This window comes from Passer domesticus, chromosome 7 (assembly GCF_036417665.1).
Source record: "Passer domesticus isolate bPasDom1 chromosome 7, bPasDom1.hap1, whole genome shotgun sequence".
Taxonomy (NCBI): Eukaryota; Metazoa; Chordata; class Aves; order Passeriformes; family Passeridae; genus Passer; species Passer domesticus.
In genome coordinates, this window is record NC_087480.1 from 32,932,067 (window position 1) to 32,955,693 (window position 23,627).

Below are 23,627 nucleotides of genomic sequence, written 5' to 3' on the forward strand. Positions count from 1 at the left end.
TGGTTTGTACCTCTGGGGCCATGGCAGCACCAGGAATTAATGGAATTTCCATCAGCCCCTACCTGCCTCAGCAGAGGCACCAGTGGCTGTCCCTGCTGTCTCTAAGCCCTTGGGTCTGGTGGAGGATTTGCTCCACTTTGTCCTGACTTGCAGGTGGCTTCTGTGCTGTCCCAGAGGGGTTGTGCTGGCCCTGCAGTGCCCTTCCCCAGAGGATGCTCTGAGCAGGCTCTTGGCACAAATCCTGCCGTGGGGCTGTGTCCTCACACTTCAGCAAATTGGGCAGTTGGTTGGAAAGCCTGGAAAGTTCCTTTTTCCCTTGGGAAACTGGATCACAGTGAGGGAGCAGCAAGAAGCCCAGGAGTTCATGCGGCCCAGCCATGGGAACTAGGAAAGCTGCCCAGCTTGATAAAGCTGAAAAGCTACACTGAAAAAAGATGTTTCCCTTTGGAAATTGTAGATTCCCTTTCCCCTTTCTTGCAGAGTGGAAGAGTGAGAACAAAAGTCAGCCCAGAGACCAACTGTTCCTATCTTCCAGTCAAAATAATACATGGGAATAATATGGAGTTTCATAACGAAGGTTCATTTAAAAGCCATTTGGGGAAATACACCAATATTCACTGCATAGTTCCTGAAGGCAATTAAAAATTAATAAACCTCTTTTTTTGGTGGGGGAGGGGTAATGAAAGAGGGTTGTGGGTGCTGCCTGAGGTTTAGCCTGGAGGGGGATCTCATTGCATTCGGTGTTTTGCTCACCTTGAACATCAAACCCACCAGTCCCACTTGCTGGGGGGGTACATTTGTGCCTAAGTTAGCTGATTTCTTGAACAGCTGCTCCTTTTGAGCATTGCTGGCTGTGCTGGGCACTGAGGGATGCTGGCAGCCACCCTATGAGCTATCCAGTGAGCAGCTTTCTTTCCTTCTGTTATATTAAAGCACTGCTCATGTCTTGACAAATCCCTGAGGTGGAGGTGTGGGAGAGCAGGCAGGAGTCTGCACGGCTCCTGTCGTGCCTGCTCATGCCCCAGGAGTGGGGAGGACCCTCTGCCCACAGCCAAGGGCAGCCAGGCTGAGGCACATTCTTCCTCCCCTTGTGTGAGACCGTGTGCCCTGGGACAAGCTGTCTTTCCAAAAGGCCTTCCTCAGCAAGAACAAGGGCAGTCTGTGCTGCTGCCACCCCCCTCCAGAGCCCGGGCACAAATCCCAGCTGCGTGCCCAAGGGAACACAGCAAATGCTGCAGGGTGCCCTGGGGGCAGCACACACACAAGGGACACTGCAGGTAGTACTGAAGGTCAGTTTATTTGCTTGATTCCCTCTTCCACAAAACCTGGAAACCATCACCTTCCAGCAAGAGACAAGAAAGCAGTTAAGAGGTGAGAGATTTGGCTCTGCAGCTCCTCCCCTACTCACAGGGCCAAAGGTTAGACGGCTGCTCTGAAAGGCACGCAGCAGCTTGGGACCCCAGAGCTCCCTGTCCCAGCAGGACACCCCTTCTCATGGCTGTCACCAGGCGGCAGGGACAGCACAGCAGGAGCCCCGCAGTCCCCACGGGTGTGCTCGTGTCCTGGCAGGGCTGGTCCGACGCAGGAAAACACCCGGGCACGGTTCAGAGGGGATGGGCTGGAGGGACAGGGGGGCTGGTTCAGTGCTGCCGGGCACTGGCGGGACGAGGCCGTGGTCGTGCGGTGTCAGAGGGGCAGGCGCTGGGCTCGGGAAGGCTCCGGCATCCCAGCAGGACGCACAGACAGACAGACAGACGCCTCACTCTGGCTGCGGGGTGTAGCGCAGGTACTTCTTGCCCGACGGCAGCTCCTTGGTGAAGACTCCTTTGGGGAAGAGCTTCTTGGCTTCCTCGTCAGGTAAGGTGGGCACGACCATGACGCTGTCACCGGGCTGGGGAGCAGAGGGGGACAAATGGGGACTGTGAGCAGCTGGCAGGGCTGGACACGGGTGGCACTGCCTCCCTGTGAGGGCACGTCCCAGGGGAGCCAGCAGTGAGGGCAGAGTGGGAGCTACACCAGGAGCCACGGGAGATGTCCAAAGGGAGAGCCCCAAATCTGCCAGCCCTGCCAATGGCATCCCACAGCCCTGGGAACAGGGAGTGAGGAGGGGGCAGGTTGAGCCTCTCTGGACACAGCACAGCTTGCCCATGTCTGCTCAGCCATTCCTATAGTTCAGGCACCCCTGGGCAGGTGGTGCTGGCTCCCTCTTGATGCCAAGCCCTGGGGAAAGATCTGCTTTCCTGGGAGGTGGGTGAGCTGGCCCAGCCCACTGGGAGCTTATGCTGCAGGAAACAGGAGCCTCCAGAGGCAGGGCTGCCTCCAGCTGCTGCTTGCCCCAGCCTGGGGGTGCCCCTCCAAGGGAGGCTGGCTGCCACTGCAATGCCTGTTCCCAGTGCCTGGCTGTGAGCTTTGCCCTGCTCCTCACCTTCCAGTCCACAGGGGTAGCGACCTTCTTGTATGCTGTGAGCTGCAGGGAGTCCACCACTCTCAGGATCTCATCAAAGTTCCTCCCGGTGGTGGCTGGGTACAGGATAGACAGTTTCAGCTTCTTATCCGGGCCAAAAACGAACACCTGAGCACAGGGAGACAGTGTCAGGGGCTGGGCACATTGGTCTGCCTGCTCTGCTGGATCTGCTCGGCCCTGATGCTCCTTCCTTTCCCGGGAGCTGCCTGACCACGGGTGTTGGGACAGGGGAGATGCCATGGTGGGGATCTAGAGAACAACCAATGCCCAGGGAATGTGCTTTTGCTCTGGGAGCTCCTGTGTCCAGTGCCAATGTTTTGCTACCTGTGCCCTTCTAGTGTAAGCACATGAGGGGAAAGGGAAAGTCCAGCAGATCAAGCACTGACAAAAATTAGTTTGAGACAGGCACAACCAGGTTCGGTGGGTCACCGTAACAGAATCCATGGTTCCAGCCATGCCAGCCCCTGAGGATGGCCATGCCTGTCCAGGTGAGCTGCCCCACAGCCACAGGGCAGGCTGGCAGGCCGTGTGTCTGTGCTGCTGGGCAGCCCCAGGTGCTGTGGGGACAGGCACTCACCACACGGGCGGTCAGGGGCATCCCATCCTTGTCCAGCTCGTCTGGGTCCAGCATGCCCAGCTTGACAGCCAGCTCCCGGTTCTTGTCAGCAATGATGGGGAAGGGCAGCTTCTCTGCAGGCTGTTCCCCGTTGTAGGCATTGATGTCCTGCAGGGACAAAGCCATGGGATGTTCCTGCGGCACAGCACAGAGACAGAGGCCAGGCAGAGCCAGGAGCTCCAGGCTGGACAGCACAGCCAGGGCTCATGGCCTTCTATGAAGCTTCCAGAAACCAGGTGACAAACCAGAAACCTCTGTGCCAGGCTGGGCTGTGCCTTGTTCTTGAGGTCAGTTCTTAGGCTGGCTGTGCTCACAGCCCATGCAGCAGCTGCTTTGCCCAGGCAGTGTGTATGGAGCAACAGGGAATTCCTGCCCGTGCTAACGACACAGAGAGCTTTAACCACCTTCCACTGAGAACTGTGCCCCTGCTCCAGCTCTCTCCTAGCTCTGCTGACAGGTGTCACAGCTGAACTGGACTGTGCTCCTGAGGAGTTGTTTCTCTAGTGGCAGAGCAAACCAGCTGGCAAAGAAAGGTCTGACACTCCACAGGTCTCGTGCAAGGGACCAGTTCCATCCAGTGAGTCACTCGCAGCTTACTTAACTAAAGGCTCTCAAAAAACTACAGTGGAAGCCTGAGTGCAGATGCTGGGACACTGCTCACTCCTTTCTGAACCACACCTGGTTCAGAAGAAGAGAAAACCATCCCCCTCCACAGCCCTGGAGGCTCTGCCTTGTGACCACGGTTTATGAGGCTGTACTAGCCCAAACTGGACCTGCTTCACAAATACACACCAAAAAAAAAGTATTTTGAGCATCTCCAAACTTGGTCTGGACTCGACTAGAGCATTTAAGTTGTCCCTGGAGTCTGCAGCAGCACCCTCATAGGTCACAGGAGCCCCAGCAGCCCTGGGAGGAGCCTGCTGAGGGCAGCACAGGCAGGGCAGCTGCCAGCAACAAAGCAAGCAGAATTCAAGGCTCCTGCCCCAGAACAGGGCAGCCTGTTCCTTCCACCCTTTGCATGCTACAAGCAGACAAAAGTGGCTGCAATCCTGCTGCGAGCCTCCCTCCCACTGCTGTGCTGCACCATCAGCTCAGCTGATGCCCTCCATGTACAAACCTCTCTGCCTTCTCCAGGCTCTGAATGTGGGGGAGCAGGCTGGGCCCTCAGAGGGAACCCAGGGAGGGCAGCATTGGAGATGCTGCCCCTTGGCACTGCTCAACAGCAGCAAGAGCAGGCAGGCCCTGCAGCCCTCCTCAGCCCCCCATGGCTGCTGGTGCTGACAAAAGGGGCTGTAGCCCTGCCCCAGCTGCTCAGGATGCTGCAAGCAGGTCAAGTGGTGCACACGTGGCCAAAAGTTTCCTTTCCAGCTTTGCTCTTTGCTTGTTTTCTCCCCAGGCTTTTCTGTGTCACCACTCTGGTTCTGCAGAAAGAGGCCACTGGTCTTGGCTGGGCTGTGGCCAGGCCTTGGAAGGAAGCAGGGAATTGGTTCTGCTGTCCTGCAAACCTGCCGTGGCAGAGCAGAGCAGGGAAGGAAAGCAGAGCTGGAGAGTTGAGCTGAGAAGAAATGCAGCTGAACGCTCCACAGAGTCACAGGAGGCTGCAGATGGACATCAGCAAATGAGAGCCACCCCTCACCTCTCTTTAGAGCAGGGCTGGAGGATGAGGAGAATTTCTGAGAAGTATTATCTGAATCCTATGGACTGTGACTTGTTCCAAAATGCACGTAATTTCCTGGCCTGGGGAGCTCTAGAAACAGCCTCACAAACCACACTCTGTGTTGCAATAAACACCCACTACTCCCTTCCCTAGTCACTGATTTTCTTTCCAGAGTCCAAGCTGAAACCAGACATCACTGGAGGGATTGATTCACCACTGACTCACCAAGGTGCAGGTATCCCTGGCCAAAGAGAGCCCTGAAACCTCTGACAGGCACAGCACGTGCCAGCCAGAGCTGCTCAGGGAGCTCAGGCATTCCCCCAGCCCTTGGAGAAACAGCAACCTCCTGCCTGGGGAGGTAGGATCAATCCCTGGCTGATCAGAGCTCCCAGTCCTGGAGCAAGCCTCTGTTTTGTGGCTGGAGATAGCTAAGAATAGCTGTGACATCTCTGGTGCACAAAGTGACACAGGGATTATTGGCTGCACTCTGGCCCCCTCTTTCCAGGCAGATCTCATCTGCCCACTGACATTTGGCAGCAGAGCAAGCAGAGAAGTTTCTCTGTCGTTTCATGCAGGAGTTCAGCCACCCCTCTTGCCCGCTTGCTTCCTTGCAGGCTGTGCTCCAGGTAAAAGCAGCTTCATCCAGACAGGAAGCAGAGCTGTGTTTGGGAATGCTTCACAGAGGGTTCTGCCCAAAATTTTGCTCACTTCTGGGTCTTCTGAGTTCAAGCCAGGCTGCATGGGACACTCCAGCCTTCTGTGGATTTGTCCTCACCAGTTGGATCTTTGGCTCTGGAGGATTTTCACCTGTTTGTCTGACAGGTGCTGAGCTGACACTTCCAAACCTCTGGCTCCAAGGCTTCTCCCAGCCTACAGAAAGCTCACCACAGCTTCAGTCACTGCCTCTCCGTGGTTTTCCTGGAAGGCTTTCCTGCTCTGCCTCCCCTCAGCCAGCATCAAGGCTGTTCTGCAACTTCTCCTGGTCTCACCTGAGATTCTGCGGTGTGAATAACTCCACAGGATCAGCAGAGTCAGCTCGCTGTTCATCTCTTTCAGATCACCTGAGTCTGCTGAATCCCACACCTCCCTGCAGGCCCTGAGAGAGCTCAGCACTTCCCTCCCTTGACACAAATTCCTGCTTTCCTGCAAGAAAGAGCCTGCCCTTCACAGAGCTGACTTCATGGAAAAGCTGCTTGCAAATTCAAAGGCTTTGCAGAAGTCAGCAACACCCTAACACCTCAGCTTTGGCCAGCCAGCAGATGAGTCTCCCTTACAAAAGCACAACACAAATGTTCTGTTCTGGCTAATGACATGTTATTTGCTAATTGGACTGCTGGTTTCAGCCAGTTTGAGCAGCCCAGAAATCTCATTTACTGGGATTTGTACATTGCTTTTCCCAGGCCCTTCTGAGGCTTGCTGGGACATCAGCCATGCACCACTCAGGTACAAAGGTTTATTTAAGCAATAAGGCAATTAGCTAATTTCTAAAGCCAGTCAGTCATGAACTAATGTTCAACTGAGTGTAGAAATTTCTCCCCTATAATGCCTCTTATAGCAAGCACCTCTCACCCCTGGAAAATATGTGAGAACATTCCCAATTTTAAGAGCTAAGAGGGTGGCAGGTAACCCACCCAAGGATTTTTGCACTCTGGCCATTTCTGTCTGAAATACTCATTTTAGACCTGTAGCACCTCTAGCCCTGGAACCATTCTCCCTGGTAGCTCACACACAGGTTTGCCTTTGAAGTTTTTCTTTAGTTCCTTGCAAGTTCCTTCACCGAGTTATCCATTCCCATATTTTTTTAATGCTGCCTCATGTTCTCCTATTTGTGGCTTTTTATTTAACATGTCTCTGTTTGTCCTCTGTTTTCTCCTCCCTGACCAAGCATGAACTGCAATTTTGTCCTCACTTCTGATGCCTCTTTTCCTTTCCTATTACAGAACTTCCTGAGGGCCTGTGGGTAAGTTGCCTTCCTCTGAGGTTCTGGCATCACCTCCACACGTTTTAACCCTTTCAGTAGTGGTGGGACAGCAGTAATATTGCTTTCCTCTTGTATTGATGCCTCAGGTTTTAGCTTTTATATTTTTCAGATTCTGTCCTGCTTTAATGTGTGGGTCTGGAATTCATATTAGGGGATGGTGAGCTCTCTGCACAGAGTAGGGAGACAAAACAATTCCTTCTCTAGCTGGGGACCAAGGACAAATGATCCAAATCTCAGCCCAAGAGCACAAACAACGTGGGCTGAAGAGAGAAAAACAAGAAGGATGGGACTGCATGGGCTAAAGCTGGAATTGGACAATTAACTCCAATATGCAAATGGAGCAGAGAGAGATCCCTCATGACCATTTGTGCATTTTGTGACCATTTTGGGCCCATCTTCGGTGCAGCCCCGGCTGGGCTCTTGTGCTGCCCAAGGTGGATCCATTGACGCCTTTTAATAAATCCCTACTTTATTCTTTAACTCTGTCCAGCCCCTGTTCTAGGCCAGCCTTCTCAAGGCATCAGCATCAAAGTGCAAAGAGCGCCCTGGACTTTGTGGGGTGCTCCACAAAGATGGAGAAGACCTTCCCCACTCCTGCTCTGAATTTCAGCACTGCCACGCTTTGGGATGTGACACTTGTACCCCCAAGCCTGCGTGGGCATCTCCTGCAGCCTTTGGAGCGAGGCAGCAGCACAAGCTGGCCCCGAGGCCTCCCCAGAGCCCGTACCTTGCACCAGGAGAGGTGGTCCTGGACGCTGTCGATGGAGAGCGCGATCATCTTCACGTTGCGCTTGCTGAACTCGGAGGCCAGCTTGGCCGCCCGGCCCAGCTCCGTGGTGCACACAGGGGTGAAGTCCCGCGGGTGGGAGAACAGGATGCCCCACCTGCAACGGGAGGGAAGCAGCTGCTGTGAAGGTCAGGTTTGTGCTGCAGACACAAGGCTGTGCAGCCTGCACGGCGTGGAGTGCAGGAGCAGCTCGTCTCTCTGATAAGGCATTCCTGCCCCGGCAACTCTTCCTTCCCTATCACTAGAAACTTCCATGAGATAAGCCCGGCTCTGAGAAACTCCCTGCACCTCGCTCCCCACTCTGCCTCCAGGACCCTGTGGGAGATGCTGGAGTAGCCCCTGGTTGTTCACATGGAGGTGGACACCGTGATGTGTGAGGAAGTTTGGGGGAGCCACGTGTACAGAGCAGCCCAGAGACCCCAGGTGTGAGGGATGCCTGGCCAGCCTGCCAGCCAGGTTACTGCAGACATGGTCACTGATTCACCAGCCTGGCCACTACCCCTGCACCTCACCTCCACCAGGAGACACACACAAATGTGTGTAGTGCAACTCAAGAGAATGGGACAGGACCAAGCCTTAGCCCAGCTGCTGCTGTGAGCTGCACTTCATTAAAAGGTAAGAATTAATCAATAGCAGGGGAGGCCAGAAGTTAACAACATCACATTCTGGCTCCTGTTGCCATGACACAGCCATCTCGCTGCTGCCCACAGCTTGGCAGCAATGGATTTTGAGTCTTTAGAGCAGGCAAATGCTAATCCTACTCTACCCAGGTAAGGTAAGCAGTGCACAGAGAAAGGCAGCAACGCAGCCCAGCAGGATGAGCTGGAGCAAAAAGGCTCTCAGGACTTCCCAGGGCTAAAGCAAAGCACTTCGAATTCCCCACCAGAGACTCCTTCCACAATTTCTCAGCTCAAATGACACAGATCTTACTGCACTGATTTTCACCCAGCACCACAGCAGGCGGGGGAAAGCCCTGTCTGAGAGACTTGGGAATGCAGCTGGAGGGATCAAGTGAGGGCCCTGCAGCTCTGCCAGAGCCGTGTGACTGCCACGGGTCACCAGGAATTCACGGGGCAGCCGCCTGCCCACTGGAGCTACGAGCCTCTTCGGACAATAACTGAGCAAACAGCAGCGAGGAGAAAGAAAGGTGTGTGCTCAGGCCGGAACAGCCAGTTCAGAAGGGCTCAGAGCGTTCTCTGTTCGCCCTCTGCTCACGACGCCGGCAGAAGGGGCCGATTCACGCCTGCCAAGCGCTGCCGGGAGCGCGTCCCGGGGGCGCCGTGCCCGCGCCGGGGAGGGAGCGGGGCCGCAGGACGCGAGCCCCGTGTCACCTCCGTGCTCCGGCGACACCGAGCCCTGTGTCACCGCACACCTCCGCGACACCGAGCCCCGTGTCACCTCCGTGCTCCGGCGACACCGAGCCCTGTGTCACCGCACACCTCCGCGACACCGAGCCCCGTGTCACCTCCGTGCTCCGGCGACACCGAGCCCCGTGTCACCGCACACCTCCGCGACACCGAGCCCCGTGTCACCGCACACCTCCGCGACACCGAGCCGGCCCCCAGCACGGCCCCGGGAAGCGCCGCTCTGCCAGGCCGGGCTGTGCCGCGCTGCCTCCCCTCGGTTGCTCGGCTCCGCGGACGGGCGATTCTGCCCACCGGGAATCCCGCCGTGCCCGCCCCCCCGGCTCCACGAGGAAAACCCGCATTTTGGAGCGGGTCCCCGGAACGGCGTGACACGGGACCCACCGTGGGGAGGAAGGAACAGCGCGTTCCTTCCTGAGCGGTCCCGCTGCGCCCCGGCCCCCCAGGACCCGGCGGCGCGGACACCCCACCCCCGCTCCCGCTGCATCCCCGAGCGCTCACGAGTCTCCCAGGAAGTCGTGGAAGCGGATGCGACCCTGCGTGGTGTCCGCCTCGAAGTTGGGCGCCTCATCCCCCAGCAGCAGCCCCGGCATGACTGCGGTTCCCGCTGCAATTCCCGGTGCTGCTCCCGGAGCCGCGCGCTCTGCGCCTGCGCGGGCACGTGAGCGCGGGCACGCGCAGGCGCTGAGGCGGCGGCGGCCGTGATGGCGACTTACGTGAGCGAGCTGGAGGCGGCCAAGAAGAGCCTGAGCGAGGCGCTGGGCGAGAACGTGAAGCAGTGAGTGCCCTCGGGGAGCGGGGGGAGCGGGGCCGGGCCGGGCCGGGTCCTGCCGTGCCCGTGCACAGCCCGCGTGTGGGAGCAGCGCTCCCGCTCCGCTGCCCGCGCCTCCCCGGAGGGGCTGGAGGAGAGAGCCGGGGTCGGGCTCCGTGATCCCGGAGGTCTTTTCCAGCCGCATTGATTCTGTGCTTCGCTGCTCTTCCCGAGGTACTGGGCCAACCTGAAGCTCTGGTTCAAGCAGAAGATCAGCAAGGAGGAGTTCGACCTGGAGGCGCGCAGGCTGCTCACGCAAGACAATGGTAAAATAACGCCTGGGGTTCGTTTCCCTGCCCTGCCAGGCCCGGGAAGCTCCGCGGTGCTTCCCGAACCGGGAAGGTGCTTGCGAGGGAAGAAGCGGTGGCCAGGCTCCGGCAGCACTGGGGTTAAAGTGGTGGGAGGTGCCCTGGCCTGCATGGGGAAGTCCCTGTGTAACCCCGGCACTGACGGACAATTTGGCCTTGTGATAAAAATGTAAAACATGCTGTTCGAGCAACCAAAAAGCCATTTTTAATGCCACTGTGGAGATGCAGTCCTTCCTGCACTTTGCCTTTGGCTGCAGCTGGAGCAGGGAGGGAGCCCTGGATCCAGCAGGGTGCATTTGCAGCAGGCAGGTCCCTCCTGCCCTTTGGCACTGGCAGGTGGGGTGCTGAAGGGTGAGAGTCCTCGGTCCTTGCTTCTCTGTGTGGCTGCAGACATGGGTGGGCGTTGCTGAGCTCGTTGTGGTTTCCATGTTTGTGATCCCTGTAGGGAAGGGCAGGGAGTTTTTTGGTGCCCAGACTCCAGAGAGGATCCTGGAGCCCTCTGAAGTTGTTTTCACTTTCTCTTGTGCACATTTACTCTATATTCCGGAAAACCTCTGCAATTAAGTTCTGTTTTGTTAGAACCTATTTGAGTTGACTTCATCTTTGTGGTTCTCATTTTGGTGTGTTTTGTGGCAAAACCAAAAGCACTACAGCGGGGTGCCTGCATGGCAAGAGGGGACAGCTGCTCCTCTGACTGGCTGAATACACCAGACTTGTCAAGTAGCTGTAATGCACTGTGTGTGTGTGTAATACTGAGAAGTGACCTCATTGTTTCTGTGCTGTGTGTAGTATCCTCTGTGTTGTTGTCATAGTAGTAGAGTCTCAGTCCAGTAGAAGGAAACTCCCAAAAAACTTAAATTGAAAATTGACTGAGCAGGTGGGGAGGACACAACAGTGGGAAAGCTTACAGGATGGCTTTGAGGGGGTGCCTCTGGGCACTGATGTGCTGCTAATGAGCTCTCTCTCTCTCTCTCTCTGCACAGTCCATTCTCATAATGATTTCCTCCTGGCTATTCTCACCCGATGCCAGATCTTGGTTTCTGCCCCAGGTGAGTCCTGAGAAGCCTCATTAAACACTTGGTGTAACACTGTGCCTGCCACTTGTGTGTTTGGGGGTGTGTGTGCACAGTACCCCAGTGTCCTCAGCCTTAATATTCATGGGGTTTTTTGCCACGCAGGTAGAGATGTAGCAAAATGATGTTTCAGTAGAGATGTTTCTATGACTAAGCTGTGTGTGCTTGGTTAGAGGCTGTTGCTGGATTGCTGCCTGTGATAATCTGGTTTGATTTCTGGGTTGGTGTGTGCTGTCAGCTGAAGGGTCGAGGCAGATGCAGCCTTCTCTTTGATGTGCTTTGCTTACCTCTTTCCCTCTCCTCTGAACTTTGTTCCTGGTCGTTGTGCAGAGCTGACTTTTCCTGACTCATCTTGATTTCAAGTACATATCTGATAGAAAAGTGCTTACAGGGAGCCTTGGTTGAGCTATGACATATATTAACCCAGATATCTGCAGATAGTTAACATCTTAACTTTGTGAGCATCTAGAATTACATTTTACCTTTGTGAGTGTCTAGAATGGCTGTCCTCAGGGTTGCAGGTGTGTTTTGTTTGGTCTCCAAAAGATCTCAATCCAGAGATGTAGTAGCAAGGGCAACTGAGCTGCAATTCAAGATGTGGAACTGCTGTGTAGGAAGGGAGAGAAAATGGTTGCAGCTCATATGGGCTGAGACCTGAGAGATGAGTTTTTGAGAGAATACCTGTTACTGAGGCACCTCCAGCTAGAGAAAATAATGCAAAATTCATAGATGCCCACAGGTTTTTGCGTTGCAGCTGGTCCTTAACTCTACCAGCTGTGCTGATTAAATGTTAATTGCCCCCACCTCCAAACTTGCTTTGTTTGCTCTTGATTGAACTGCAAAAACACCTTGTGTGTCCTAGACTTGTTCCCTGTAGGGAGCTGGACTTGTGTAAATCAGAAGGTTTATGTCTGAACCTGCTGCTCCTTGCTTTAACTTTGAGCAATTAATTACAGCTGGATTATAAAAAGAGCACAGAGGAACAGTGATTCCCCTGATGATCACCAGAGCAGCTGAGTCTGAACGAGGAGGGGAGGGAGGCAGTTCCTGTTCTCTCAGCTCAGCAGTGAGCTGCTGTGAGTGTTGGGGTGCAGCTCACAGCTCAGAGGTCTTGCTTCTCAGAGGCAGTGGTCAGGTTAGAGCCTGTTACCATGTGGCTGAGGTTGGGGTTTGTTATTCCTGTGTGCCTGCTCTGGGCTCAGCTGTCCTGATTGTCATTTGTCTGTGTATTAATTCCCTTTATGCCCCTTAGTGATGGTGTGCAGCTGTCTGGCCAGGATTCCTCAGCAGACTCTCCTGGGTGTCCCTTTCCAAGGCTGGTTGGGATTGTGTTGAAGGTGGGAGCCCCAGCACAGAGCAGGGTGCTGCTCCACTCGTGCTTTCCATATGCTCCTTATTTCCTGCCTGACCTTCTTTAATTTCTAGTTCCTGGAGGCTGTTTTCTCTTGTCCCATGGCAGCTGCTCTCTTCAGAGCCCTGGAAGAAGCCTGGCTGTGGTGGTTCAGCAGGTCAGTGGCAGCATGTGGTGGTGAGCCAGCTGGCCACCAGTGCTGGTCACCTCCAGGGCTTTCAGGCAAGCTCTGGCTGGCTCTGTGTCCACAGACTGCATAAGCCAGCTTGAAAAAAGTCACTTTAATCATGGGTGTGGGGTCTTAAAGATGTGGTTTGCTGCTCTGGAGCTAACAGTGCTTTCTGCTAGTCCCCTCTAGCAGCTCAGCTGTGCTGTCCACAGGTCAGTGCAGTCTCCCAGTGATCTGGGGGCTGATCTGTGCTGAGGTACCTCTTTCTGGGCCACTGACTGGGAGATCTCTTACAGGCAAGAGCTCCCTATCAGCTGTGTGTGGTGGAGGGCTGTACATGCAAGCCCAGGAAAATGCAGTATCAGTGGCATACTAGCTTTTGACATCTAGATAGATTTCTTTTTCTTCCCCTAGATGCCAGTCTGACACCTACTAGGTGTTTTTTTTTTGTTGTTGTGGTTTGGTTTTATCTCTGTTTTTTTCCCCTCCATGTAAGAATGGAAAGCTAACAGGCTTTTGTCCTGACCACTGTCTTTTGGGTAGAAGGTGTTTACTTCATGATTCATGGAAATAAGTAACTTTAAAGCAGTGTTTGTGAGGCACTTGGATGTACTTTCCACCCTTGTGTGAGAGGCAAGGGGAAAGTAACCATGTGGTCAGTGATAAAGTTGTACTTGATACTGTACTGTGTTGGAATAAGAGCCCTTGGGGAAGGTATTTTTCAGGAGTGATTACAGTAAATGTTGAACCATGCAAACAAACCCATCTGATCCAAATTTTGCTGCCTCTTGTACTAGTGGTTCCACCTGGGATTTAGGGGAGCACTTGGCGAATGTCACCCTTTTTGAGGATGCTTTGCATTTCCCCCTCTTCTCCGCTCAGGCTGTCGCTCACCCAAACAACTTGAAATCCCAGTTGCACAGCCTCTGGCCTGGGGCGTTTAGGGCTAGGTGGTGCAGAGGCAGGGAGGTGTGTTGTCTGTTCTGATGTGAAGGATGACCATCCAGCTCTCCTGACTGTGTCCTCTCCCAGGTCCTTGTGCACTGCCAGGCTCCCAGCTGGTAGGATGGGGTGAGGATCAAAAAATCCCTTGGCTCTGTGCTCTGCAGGAATGAAAACATCTCTGTGTCACCAGCATTGTTCTTGGCACACATCCAAAACTTAGTCCTGTGCCATCTGCTATGGAAGAAATTAACCCTCTTCCTCCCCAAACCAGCACACTGGGATTTTTTGCTTCCCCAAAAAATTCTGTCCAAAAGGACTCTGGTTTAAATCCCTTCTTAACCTTGCATGGAGTTGCTTACTAAGCTGACCTTGTTGGTTGGACAGTTGCAAGCTCTCAGGGTAGCTGGGTTTCTTGAGTTAATATGTATCTTGCTTGAATTGTTACCTCCTTTCTTAGCTAAATGTTAGCAAGGAAACTGAAACAGTTGCAAACACTTGAGTTACTGGTGTAAGGATTTAATTTATTTAATAGTAGTCTGAAGCCAATTAAAATGTGGTTCAGTGAGTTAGAACTCATGTGGAATAACAGGAACATTGTATTTCATCATTTGTCCATAGGCTTTGCTTAGAGGGCTTTCAACTGTGAGATTGGCTCGGGTTGCTTGTGTTTGCTTCTCTCCAGAGTACTGAGAAGGGAGGAAAAGTGAGAAAATGGGAGTGTGAGTTTTTGGCAGAGGAGAGTCAGCAGAATATTAACCAAATATCAGCAGAATACCTGACCAAAACCTTATTTCTGCAAGAAGATTAAAACAAACAACCCCCTCCAAACTGAAGATGAAGAAGACAAGCGTGGGAAATGTGTGTTTTCTCTCTGTCTGCTTCTTTCTGTGGTGACTTTCCCTGTTTCTTTGTCCTTTCCTCATGTAGGTAAACCTGACAGGCTCTATCTGGACTGGCTGGTGCCATCGTGATGGTGCCATGCAGAGATGTGGCAGCTCCTAGAAAAATCTTTTTATCTCTTGCTGATCTTTGAAGGCAGAGCAGCAGCTGTGGCTTCTTAGGGTCTGAGTCCTTTGCCAGCAAGATTAAATAAAAGCTGCATTCATCTCTGAAGTTTCATGTCTGAGCCAACCCAGCCTTGTCATTTGTGGCCAGGAAGGCAAGTACTGGTTTCTTAGAATGCTAGAGGGAAATTTTGCTTCCTTCATCTCCTGCGAGTTGGGCTTGGTAATATGAAAACCTGGAAAAGGAACCAAAAATTGTGCTATGGGCTCGTTATACTGGGGAATAGGAGATTGTATTTCACCTTTTCCTTGTTTTAAGCTGAGTTTGGCTAAGTTCTTGTTAAATGTGCATGTTAAGATTCAATTAAGTTGCATCTTTCAGATCTACTGTCAAAGCCTATAAATTTAGTTGCCATTTAATTTAAAACCTACTGTATTATTTTTCTTAAAAAGAAGTATTTTAAAAATTCAGACTTAGCTGTAACCTATTATATCTGTAGAATATTGTCAGAGAAAAGAGTGTTTGCAATTTCCACCTCCTTCCATTGCACTTTCTCTGGTCACAAATGAGGCTGTGAAGGAGCTGTGTGAGACTTGATTTGGTTCTCCACAGTGGTTTCCTATGCTCCATTATTAGGGCCTCTCCTGTGATGTATTGATGAGCAGTGACACCAGCCTTACAGTTTTTGGGGAGGTTTTATTTATTATCTTTTAATTTCTTAAATTGACCAGTGGATTTTGATAACTGGGTTTGCAGGCTATGAGTTTCCACCCCTCTAATAGGTTGTAACTAAACTTCTTGGTCAACTTTTTTTTTAATACAAGGAGAATTTACCATCTCTGTGTGTGCAGGGTGTTTCTAATCCCTTCTTAGCAGCTGACCATTCAAAAACTTCACCTGAATCCTCTAGCTGAGCCTGATCCTGTTAGAAATTATTTTTTTTTCCATAGCAGGGGACACGGTGCTTGTGCTCCAGCTGTGAGTGTGGGAAGCTGCCCATAGCCAAGGACTTCTAGCCAGCCTCATTCCTTACAAACAGGGCTGTGGTAGAATTGCATTTATGAGTTCCTGACTACAGCAAATTAACAATAGTTAATTCTCCGTTACAGCAGATTAAACGTAGTTGGGACAGCCAGAGATAAACCCACAGATTGGTTAGAGCTGTGGCAGCAGGAGAGAGCACAGCTGGGTGTTGGTCAGTGCTCAGTGAGGCCTGCCAGGCTGTGGGTGGTGAGATGTGGAAAGCTTGCTGTCACTTCTTGTCCCTCTCTAGAGGAAATGGCAAATTGTGGCTGAGGTGTGGCCAGGGAATGCCCAAGGCATTGCTGTGCTGTCAGAACTGCCTGGCAGCAGAGCTCCAGCCTCTGCTTTGGGGGCAGCTGAAGTGCCTCAGAGCCGAGCTGCCCAGGCTCCCTGGGCTGGGACATGCTCAGGGCATGCTGTGCTCCAGAGGAAGAGGATGCTCACTTGCAGTGAGCTGGGGGAGGAGGGTGCTGGAGGCACACAGCACAGGCTGCTCTGCAGCCACGAGAGGGCTGCCCAGTCTCTAAGTTGCACTTGTTCCCTGCCAGCGAGCACACGCACATCCAGTGCAGTGCTGTCCTAAGCCAACGTTCCTGAAGGAATTAATTGCTCACAGATACTGTAAGCCTGTCAGCAGGAAATTTGCTAGGCTGTCCTTGCCAAGAGCTGTGTGATTATCAGGATGTGGTTTGGCCTGCTGTAGGGGTAGCTGGCAGACAGCACTCAGTGGACTTTTGAGCTGATTATATGACCTAACGTATTTATTTTTTTATTAGTACTAAACAGGAACCTCTTTTTCAGCTGTTTTTTCACTGGTCACATTAGTGACATCCTGCTCCTGAGCTCAGGGGCCTCTGCAGTTCTTCCCCCCTCTCCTTCTCTTCAGTGTAACAGAACAGTCAGCTTGATGTAGTGATGCTCAATAAGTATCCATGACAAATCTTGCTGAAGCAGAAGGAGAACTGGGGAGTCAGGCTGCTCAGTTCAGATGGTTTAGCATCTGACCTGATCCAGAAGTGGGTGAGAGGAGAACCCACCTCCAGGCAAGAGCTCCAGGCAAGCTCTTACCTTCCTGATGGAACAAACGGCTTGTTCCTTTCGTTTGGATTTTCTTACAGGCTGTGCTTATCTCTCTCCTTCCACTCTGGGTTTTGTGTGGTGTGTGGACAGAAATTGCTACATAAGTCATGGGTGTTGTGAGTGAGTCAAAGTAGCAAGGGGCTGACAAAGGAAGGGAGGGGCTACCAAAGGTGTTCTCCCCTCTTTGCTATGGCTGTTGAGTTTGGGTTGAGGCTTAACAGGTGGGCTTAACATTTAACCCTTAAATGTTAAGGGTTTCATCCTGGCCCTCAATCAGCAACACTGAGTGGGTGTTTTGCGGTTTTTGGTTTATATTTTGTTGTTTGTTTGTTGGTTGGTTTGCTTTGGTTTCTTTTTCCTTTTGATTTGTAGAAGGTGCTGGATCTCTGCCGTGGCCAGGTGGCTCTGCAACTAAACCTGGAAAACCCAAAGGGAAGAAAAAGATTTCTTCGGTTCGCCAAAAGTTCGATGTAAGTTCCAGATTACATCTGCCAGATTCTTAAAACAAGTGATTTACTGTTTATTCAGGTGGTCAGATGGAATTCTCTGACTAACTCTCCAAGTGTTAGAAGTGAGATCCTGGGTGTAATGTTTTCAGAAGGTCAAATTGTTTCAGAGCTGAGAATGCCTTTTAAAGGTGCTATTTTCTGGTAGGTGGCACAGAAACGTGCAAGATCCGGTTCACTTTGCAGCAGAGGCTCTGTACATCCACCCAGCACTGTCACACCCCGTTCTGCACTTGTTTCTGTGCTTCCAGACCAATGTGGAGGGGGCCTGGTGAGACAGAGATTTGGGATCTCTTCAACAGGCAGGGTTTGATAAGGTGCATATTGCCCTTCTAGGGACTATGATTAGGCACTCTGTGTGTGTACTTCAGAGGCCAGTGTTCCAAAGGGATGCAAGTCCAGCTGAAGGCTTCTTGTATTTAGGAATTGTCAAATTACTTTGTAGTGCTCACAGCTGCAACCTGTATTGTGATGTTTTGAATTCAGTCTGTATTACCTTGCCTGTCTTAAAACTTCACTGTAACTCTTCAGTTCAGCAGTGAGTAGATGAGAGTTTGAGAAGCAAGTTGTGATGTAATGGAATCTTAGCATTTGTTTTACTCACTACCCCTGGGATACACCAGAGTTCTGGTGTGTGTTTGTACACATGTTCAGGAATGCTTGGCAGTAAGCACTGTATGAAGTGCATGTTATGATTAATGGGCTTTTTTGGTACTAGTGGAATTCCTGAGTAGTGTGAACTTGGAAGTGCCTTGGTATTTCATAATGTTTTCCTCACTGGTCAGAAGAACAGCTGTGAATGACCACAAGTCCATTCCAGCTGGCTCCTGCTCTCCCAAAGCACATTCCTCTCGAGAGCTGCTTACATTTTGAAGGTCTTTTTTCCAGGCATGTGACTTTCCTGTAATGAAAGCATAAATCTTTAGAATTATGAGGAGGGAAACCTGCTTTCACATCACCAGTGGGTGGATTGGTTTTTCACTCTGAGTTAAATGCCACACTGTCCTTTGACTAAAGCAGCCCCCCTTTCTTGCCTGAAACTAAGATGTGAGAAATCCACTTTGCTGCATATTCATTGTTCATATTTAGAGTGTGTTTGTCCTGGTGCCCCATAAAAGCCTTGCAGCAATCTCCATTCCACAGCCACTGGAAAGTAGAGGGAGTGTGATGAGTCTGTTTCCTTGTGGGTCAGAGCTGGGCCAAGCACATGGCTGGGCTCAAGGATCAATAATTTCCATTTGCTTTGGTCCCCTCTTTATCTGGGTACTGAGGAGCCATCACAGGCACTCAGAGCTTGGGACACAATGCAGCCAAGGATTTGTGCTGGAATACATATGGCCTGGGAAATGCCACCTTCTAGTATGAATTCGTGTTCTGTGATGAGTATTTTTGCCAAATTACTGAGTCATTTCTGAAAAATAGTTATAATCCATCTCAGTGGCTGTTCTGTAGCACAGCTCTGCTTAGAGTAGTGAAAGTACACAGGGAGCCTGGAGTATGAAATTAGTGCTGGAATTGGGCTAAGTTTAAAGCATTAGAGAAATGTAAGAATCAATCACACAAGTTTAGGATCATGGGTTTTAATCTGGAGGGTAGCTGTACAGATAGTAAGTAAAAATACACCCTTCTGTACAAGAAATTACTAAACAGATGAGAACTCTTCAATACAGAAGGTGTCTGAGAGATGTGGTAGCCCAGTCACTGGCCTCTGTGAAAGGAGATAAAAAGGACAGTCACTGACTGTATTTAAGGCTCCCAGGAGACTCAAACAAATGAGACCAGAGAAGGTGAGTCTTCATGTGGTGTGTAGATTTCTGATTGCAGTGTGTTGTGGATACCCAAAGTTCAGGTGGTTTGGGGTGCTACTGGACAAGTCCAGTGAAACGATACCAACACTGACTTAATAATTTCTTCAGTCAAAAGCCATTGAGGAGGATTTTTTAATGGGTGTAAGTTTTCTGACTGGAGAAGGGGTGTCCCCTGAATGAATGTTATCTTATTCTTTAATGTTGTGTCTCTGCCAGCACCGGTTCCAGCCTCAGAACCCGCTGTCGGGAGCCCAGCAGTTTGTGGCAAAGGATCCTCAGGAGGATGATGATTTGAAGCTGTGCTCTCACACCATGATGCTCCCAACACGTGGCCAGCTGGAAGGAAGGATGATTGTCACTGCCTATGAGCATGGGCTGGACAATGTCACTGAGGATGCAGTGACAGCTGTTGTTTATGCTGTGGAGGTGAGGCTGCGCTGGGGGGCTGCAGTGGTCTCATGAACCAGCAGCAAAAGGCTCTGTCTGCAGTCTGGGGCGTTGTCCCCCTGCATGGGGTGAAAATGTGCTGCTCTGATTGTTCTCCAATTGCCTTTCTGCCCCCAGAGCAATGTGAGAATGGAGAATCTCGTGCCCTAGAAGTCTTGCACTTCTGCCTGCAAGTGTTAATTTTGATGTACTTGCACAGTACCCCAGGCACAGAATGGGAATGCCAGTTTGACCAGTTCTATTAAAAGCAATCTGTTACAGGCACAGAGCCTGGCCTGGCCATGAAGGGACATGATCAAGTGATATCTGATCCAGGTGAAGTCTTAGTTTGGCTTTGGCCATTGGTGGTGCACCACTGTACACATCCCAGGAGTGACACAGCCACTGCTTGGAGCATTGATGTGTGGATGGTTTTCTACACTCAGCATGTGGAGGCCAACCCGAGTTCCCCATCTGGAATGAGGCCAAATTAAGAAGTTGTCTGCTTGTTTTTTTTTTTTTTTCAGGCAGTTCCTTCTCCAGCACTGTTCAGGCAAATGATAAAGATGAGTGAGGGGCTTTTCACTGTCATTTCAGGGTGTATTTCAGTTCAAGTGTAACATCTAGTGTCAGTTATGAAATCTTAACCTGAATCAGAAGGTGGGAATTTCCTAGCATTGAAGACACCCCTTTGACATTTGAAGCAGGACTTCACATATTAAAGTATAGTTCACAGGCTGATGCTTACGGTACTCATAAAGTGCCATGTTCTCTGTATCCAAGGGTTGGATAATGAAAACCTCCTGTAGCTTGTCCAGATATTGGTTCCCTTCCATCTTTAGGTCCCTGTGGTCATAGCAGCACTGCTTCTGTCTTGCCATTTGCCTTAGCCCTTCTATCCATGAGTGAATGTATCAGCACATGTTACAAGATTGGTTTTCCTTGCAGAACCACCTTAAGGACATTCTGACCTCTGTGATATCCAGGAGGAAAGCCTATCGTCTGAGGGATGGCCATTTCAAGTATGCCTTTGGAAGCAATGTTAACCCTCAGCCATATCTGAAGAACAGTGTTGTTGCTTATAACAACTTAATTGAGTGGTAAGGAGCTGGCAGCACACTGGTTTTTGTTAGTCTTGGAACTACTCCATGGCTCAGTTGCATCTTTTATGAGTATTGATGGTGTCTTGCTTTCACAAACTAGCAAGGTATTGGTATGGAGGATTGTACAGCAAAACAGGGAGTGAGAATATGGGAATTTCCCAGCACTGGACTGTAGGGACAGTGTTTCCTCTCTCTCCCTTACCTCTGCTTGTCCAGGAGTTTATTACTGCTTTTTGGAAACCTCAGCAACACAGCAATTCTCTGCCTTTGTGGAGGCACGGCTGTTGTGCCATAGGATTAAAATGTCAGTGAGGACCTGCAGGACACTGCCATCCTGTCATTTCCTGCATGCAAATGTGTTTATGGTTCTGTGGCACATCTTTCCAGTTAGCAGGGCTTTGAGGTCCTTCTGTTTGGAGTCTCGGTGTCAAAGAGTTTGTGCAGTGCATCTGGCAGTGTTTGTGTATGAGAAGGCAGTTTTGTTTGTCTGTGGCAGCTTCTAGCAGTTGACAGGAGGTCGTGGGTGTTTGAAGATTTTATTGTAGCACTACAAACAACTCTGCCTAACGGCCAGTATTGCAGCTTCATGTTGTGTGTGCCTTAATTTTTATGCTGGGTAGAAGCTATTGGCTGCAAGTAACAAAACGTTGCACAGCCAAGACCATTTAAGCAGGGCTGCAGTACACTGAGGGTCAGTACACTCTCCTTGTTAAAATAAATTTTTATTAGAGCTGAAATAATTTTACGTACCACATCAGGTGGTGCAGAACAGCAAGGCTCCTGCTGTATGACAGGCACAGCTGGTGCTGGTTTTGTGACTGGGATATTTCTGCCTTCTCTGCCCCCAGCCCCCCGAGCAGCACAGTGCCCTCGGCGGGTCAGAGCCTGGCCCCCCCGCCTGCTCCTGATGATGCTGAGCAGCAGGCAGCCCTGCTCCTGGCTTGCTCTGGGGACACCCTGCCTGCATCCCTGCCTCCAGTCAACATGTATGACCTCTTTGAGGCACTGCAGGTAAGCTGGTCATGTCACACCTTCGTGTCACATGCAGCACTGCCCTGGCTGCCAGCTGCCAGTCTTAGATGTGGTTTATGTGCATGGAGGGGGATTTGTTTTGTCTTCCCATAGTCTCTTTCCTTCTTTGCCTCTCAGATTCTTGGCTTTGGTTTGTTCCCACTGTTAACTCCTGGTTTAATGCCTGTTCTGATCCCCTTGGTCACAGAGCTGATGAGGAAATCCCTATCTCACAGCTTGCACGATGGGTGAACTCTTCCTCAGCAGCAAGGCTGCAGTGATTATATCAGAACTGAGCTGGACAGATTTTGACAGTGCTGCAGCAAAATACCTGTCATGTCCCTTCTTTCTCCTCATGTTCCACCTGGGTACTTAGAGGAATACTTGGTCCTGGCATGCAGGGCACTGCAGTGGGTTGGCTGTGATCACCCCAGCCCTGGGGAGGCATTTCAGGTCAGCTGGGTGAATTTTCATTGGCAGTATATGGCTGTGGTTCCCTCCCTCTCTGGCAGCTGTGGGGGCATTGCCTACTTTGAATGTCTAAAATTAGTTGTTAGAAATTCCCCCTTGATGATCTGTGCTGTTGTGAACAGGCCTTGGGATTTTGTCTGACAGCTGTGGATACAGACCACAGAGCTGTAATCAAGCATTCATCTCCCGTTTAGTCAGAATTGTTATTTCTATGGTTTTGATGATCAATTATTGATTGCCACCCCAGGAGCAAAATTACAATTTCCTTACCATGGCACTCCCTTAGCCAGTGGTGTGAGAGGTGGTTGTGCTGTGCTGGTGCTGTGGCAGTGCTGGCAGGGGCAGCTCTCCCTGTGGGACTCCCTTTGTTCCCACTCCACAGAGCTGGCCCCTGTGGTAGAGGGAGGTTATTCCCTGGTAACACGGGCAGATGTGTATGGAAGTGTGCAGCTCATTTCCCACCATGCCTTTCCAGGTGCACAAAGAAGTGATCCCTGCACACACAGTCTATGCTCTCAACATTGAGAGGATTGTCATGAAACTCTGGCACCCGAACCACGAGGAGCTGCAGCAGGACCAGATCCATCGGCAGCGCCTGGCCGTGAAGGAGGGGCTCCTGCTCTGCTAGAGCTGGCCAGCCCTGCCAGCCCTCAGCTGGCTCCAGCCTGCTCCTGGCACTTGTCATTCAGGTGCTCCTTACAAACCTGTGTCAGCATCTCCAGGATGATGTGATTTATGAGAGAGCTTTTCCTATGGAAATGGGACTGAGTTGTGGGACACTAACTGTGCTTCCCCAGAGCCACGTGCTGTGGAGGACTTGCAGCAATGCCACTGAATTGGGAAAGAGAAACAAGACACATCTGCAAGGACTGTTTTTAGGAAAAATAAATGTGAGAGTGGAAAGACTTGATTTTAAAGAAGGTGTGCTTTTGTCTTCTTTTGTGAGCATGGAGAATCTGTCTCCTTGCCCTCACCTCTCAGGTAGTTTCCCTCCTGAGCTCAGACTCCAGAGGCCTTGTCCAGCTTCTCTTGCAGTTGGTGGGATCCTTTTCATTAACTGGTTATGGGGTGGGCTCTTGTGAAGATGAGCAATTCTGTAAGCTGATGTTCCTCTTCTACTGGGGGAACTTCTGATTAGAAACTGACTAAACAAGGCAAAAAGGGAATTGTCTTGGTGTTGAACACTCCTTGGATTTGCAGCATGAACACATCTCTCCTGTCAGTTCCTTGTAAAAATATGTAGCCTTATATTACTTCATTATGAAATTATGCAGCCACACCTCTGCACATGGGAGATGTGCAGATGACTGTGTAAAAGGACAAATTCCACCTTCTGGATTTCAGGTGCTCTGCTGTATTCCTGAGTCAGCTCTGGGAACTGGCTTATTATAACAAGAGAATTCCATTAAAGTGTCTTAATTACTACATGACCTGGGTTTGACCTCAAACATGAAGGTACCTGCTGAAGTGTGACTCACTTACTGTGCCTCCAGATGAAGGGAATTGAAACAGCTTTTTCTGGGGGAATATGAAAGGGGAAGCTCATGCTTCCACGTCATTCTGGTTTTCCTATTTGGAAGGTCTTTGGATGGGAGACTTGTCATATTTCTTGTGAAGTTTTCTCTGCTGTACCCCCAGGCCTGAGGAGGGTGCAGATCCTCAATGTTT

General features: G+C 51.1%; 2 protein-coding genes across 2 annotated transcripts; one reads left to right on the top strand and one right to left on the bottom strand.

Annotated features, from left to right (window-relative positions):
• Positions 1-1,278: 1,278 nt before the first annotated feature.
• On the bottom strand, positions 1,279-9,527 carry PRDX6 (peroxiredoxin 6). Its single transcript, XM_064427513.1, has 5 exons — positions 9,371-9,527; positions 7,446-7,602; positions 3,042-3,188; positions 2,426-2,572; positions 1,279-1,891 (listed from the first exon to the last, which is right to left on the bottom strand). Exons 1-5 carry the CDS (start codon positions 9,460-9,462, stop codon positions 1,760-1,762), a joined length of 675 nt encoding a protein of 224 aa, XP_064283583.1. The 5' UTR covers positions 9,463-9,527; the 3' UTR covers positions 1,279-1,759.
• Positions 9,510-23,389, top strand: TADA1 (transcriptional adaptor 1). The gene is made up of 8 exons (XM_064427508.1): positions 9,510-9,647; positions 9,855-9,946; positions 10,972-11,037; positions 17,007-17,104; positions 19,165-19,374; positions 20,323-20,474; positions 21,326-21,488; positions 22,435-23,389. The coding sequence occupies exons 1-8, from the start codon at positions 9,574-9,576 to the stop codon at positions 22,585-22,587; spliced, it is 1,008 nt and encodes a 335-aa protein (XP_064283578.1). The 5' UTR covers positions 9,510-9,573; the 3' UTR covers positions 22,588-23,389.
• Positions 23,390-23,627: the final 238 nt, after the last annotated feature.

Excerpts from the sequence above, each read along its gene's own strand:
- PRDX6 (XM_064427513.1), bottom strand. The coding sequence starts at position 9,462 with ATGCCGGGGCTGCTGCTGGGGGATGAGGCGCCCAACTTCGAGGCGGAC. Across the intron at positions 7,603-9,370 it reads CACGACTTCCTGGGAGACTC|GTGGGGCATCCTGTTCTCCC; the intron begins GTGAGCGCTCGG and ends CTCCCGTTGCAG. Across the intron at positions 2,573-3,041 it reads TGCCCCTGACCGCCCGTGTG|GTGTTCGTTTTTGGCCCGGA; the intron begins GTGAGTGCCTGT and ends CCCTGTGCTCAG.
- TADA1 (XM_064427508.1), top strand. The coding sequence starts at position 9,574 with ATGGCGACTTACGTGAGCGAGCTGGAGGCGGCCAAGAAGAGCCTGAGC. Across the intron at positions 19,375-20,322 it reads CTGTTGTTTATGCTGTGGAG|AACCACCTTAAGGACATTCT; the intron begins GTGAGGCTGCGC and ends TTTTCCTTGCAG. Across the intron at positions 21,489-22,434 it reads ACCTCTTTGAGGCACTGCAG|GTGCACAAAGAAGTGATCCC; the intron begins GTAAGCTGGTCA and ends ATGCCTTTCCAG.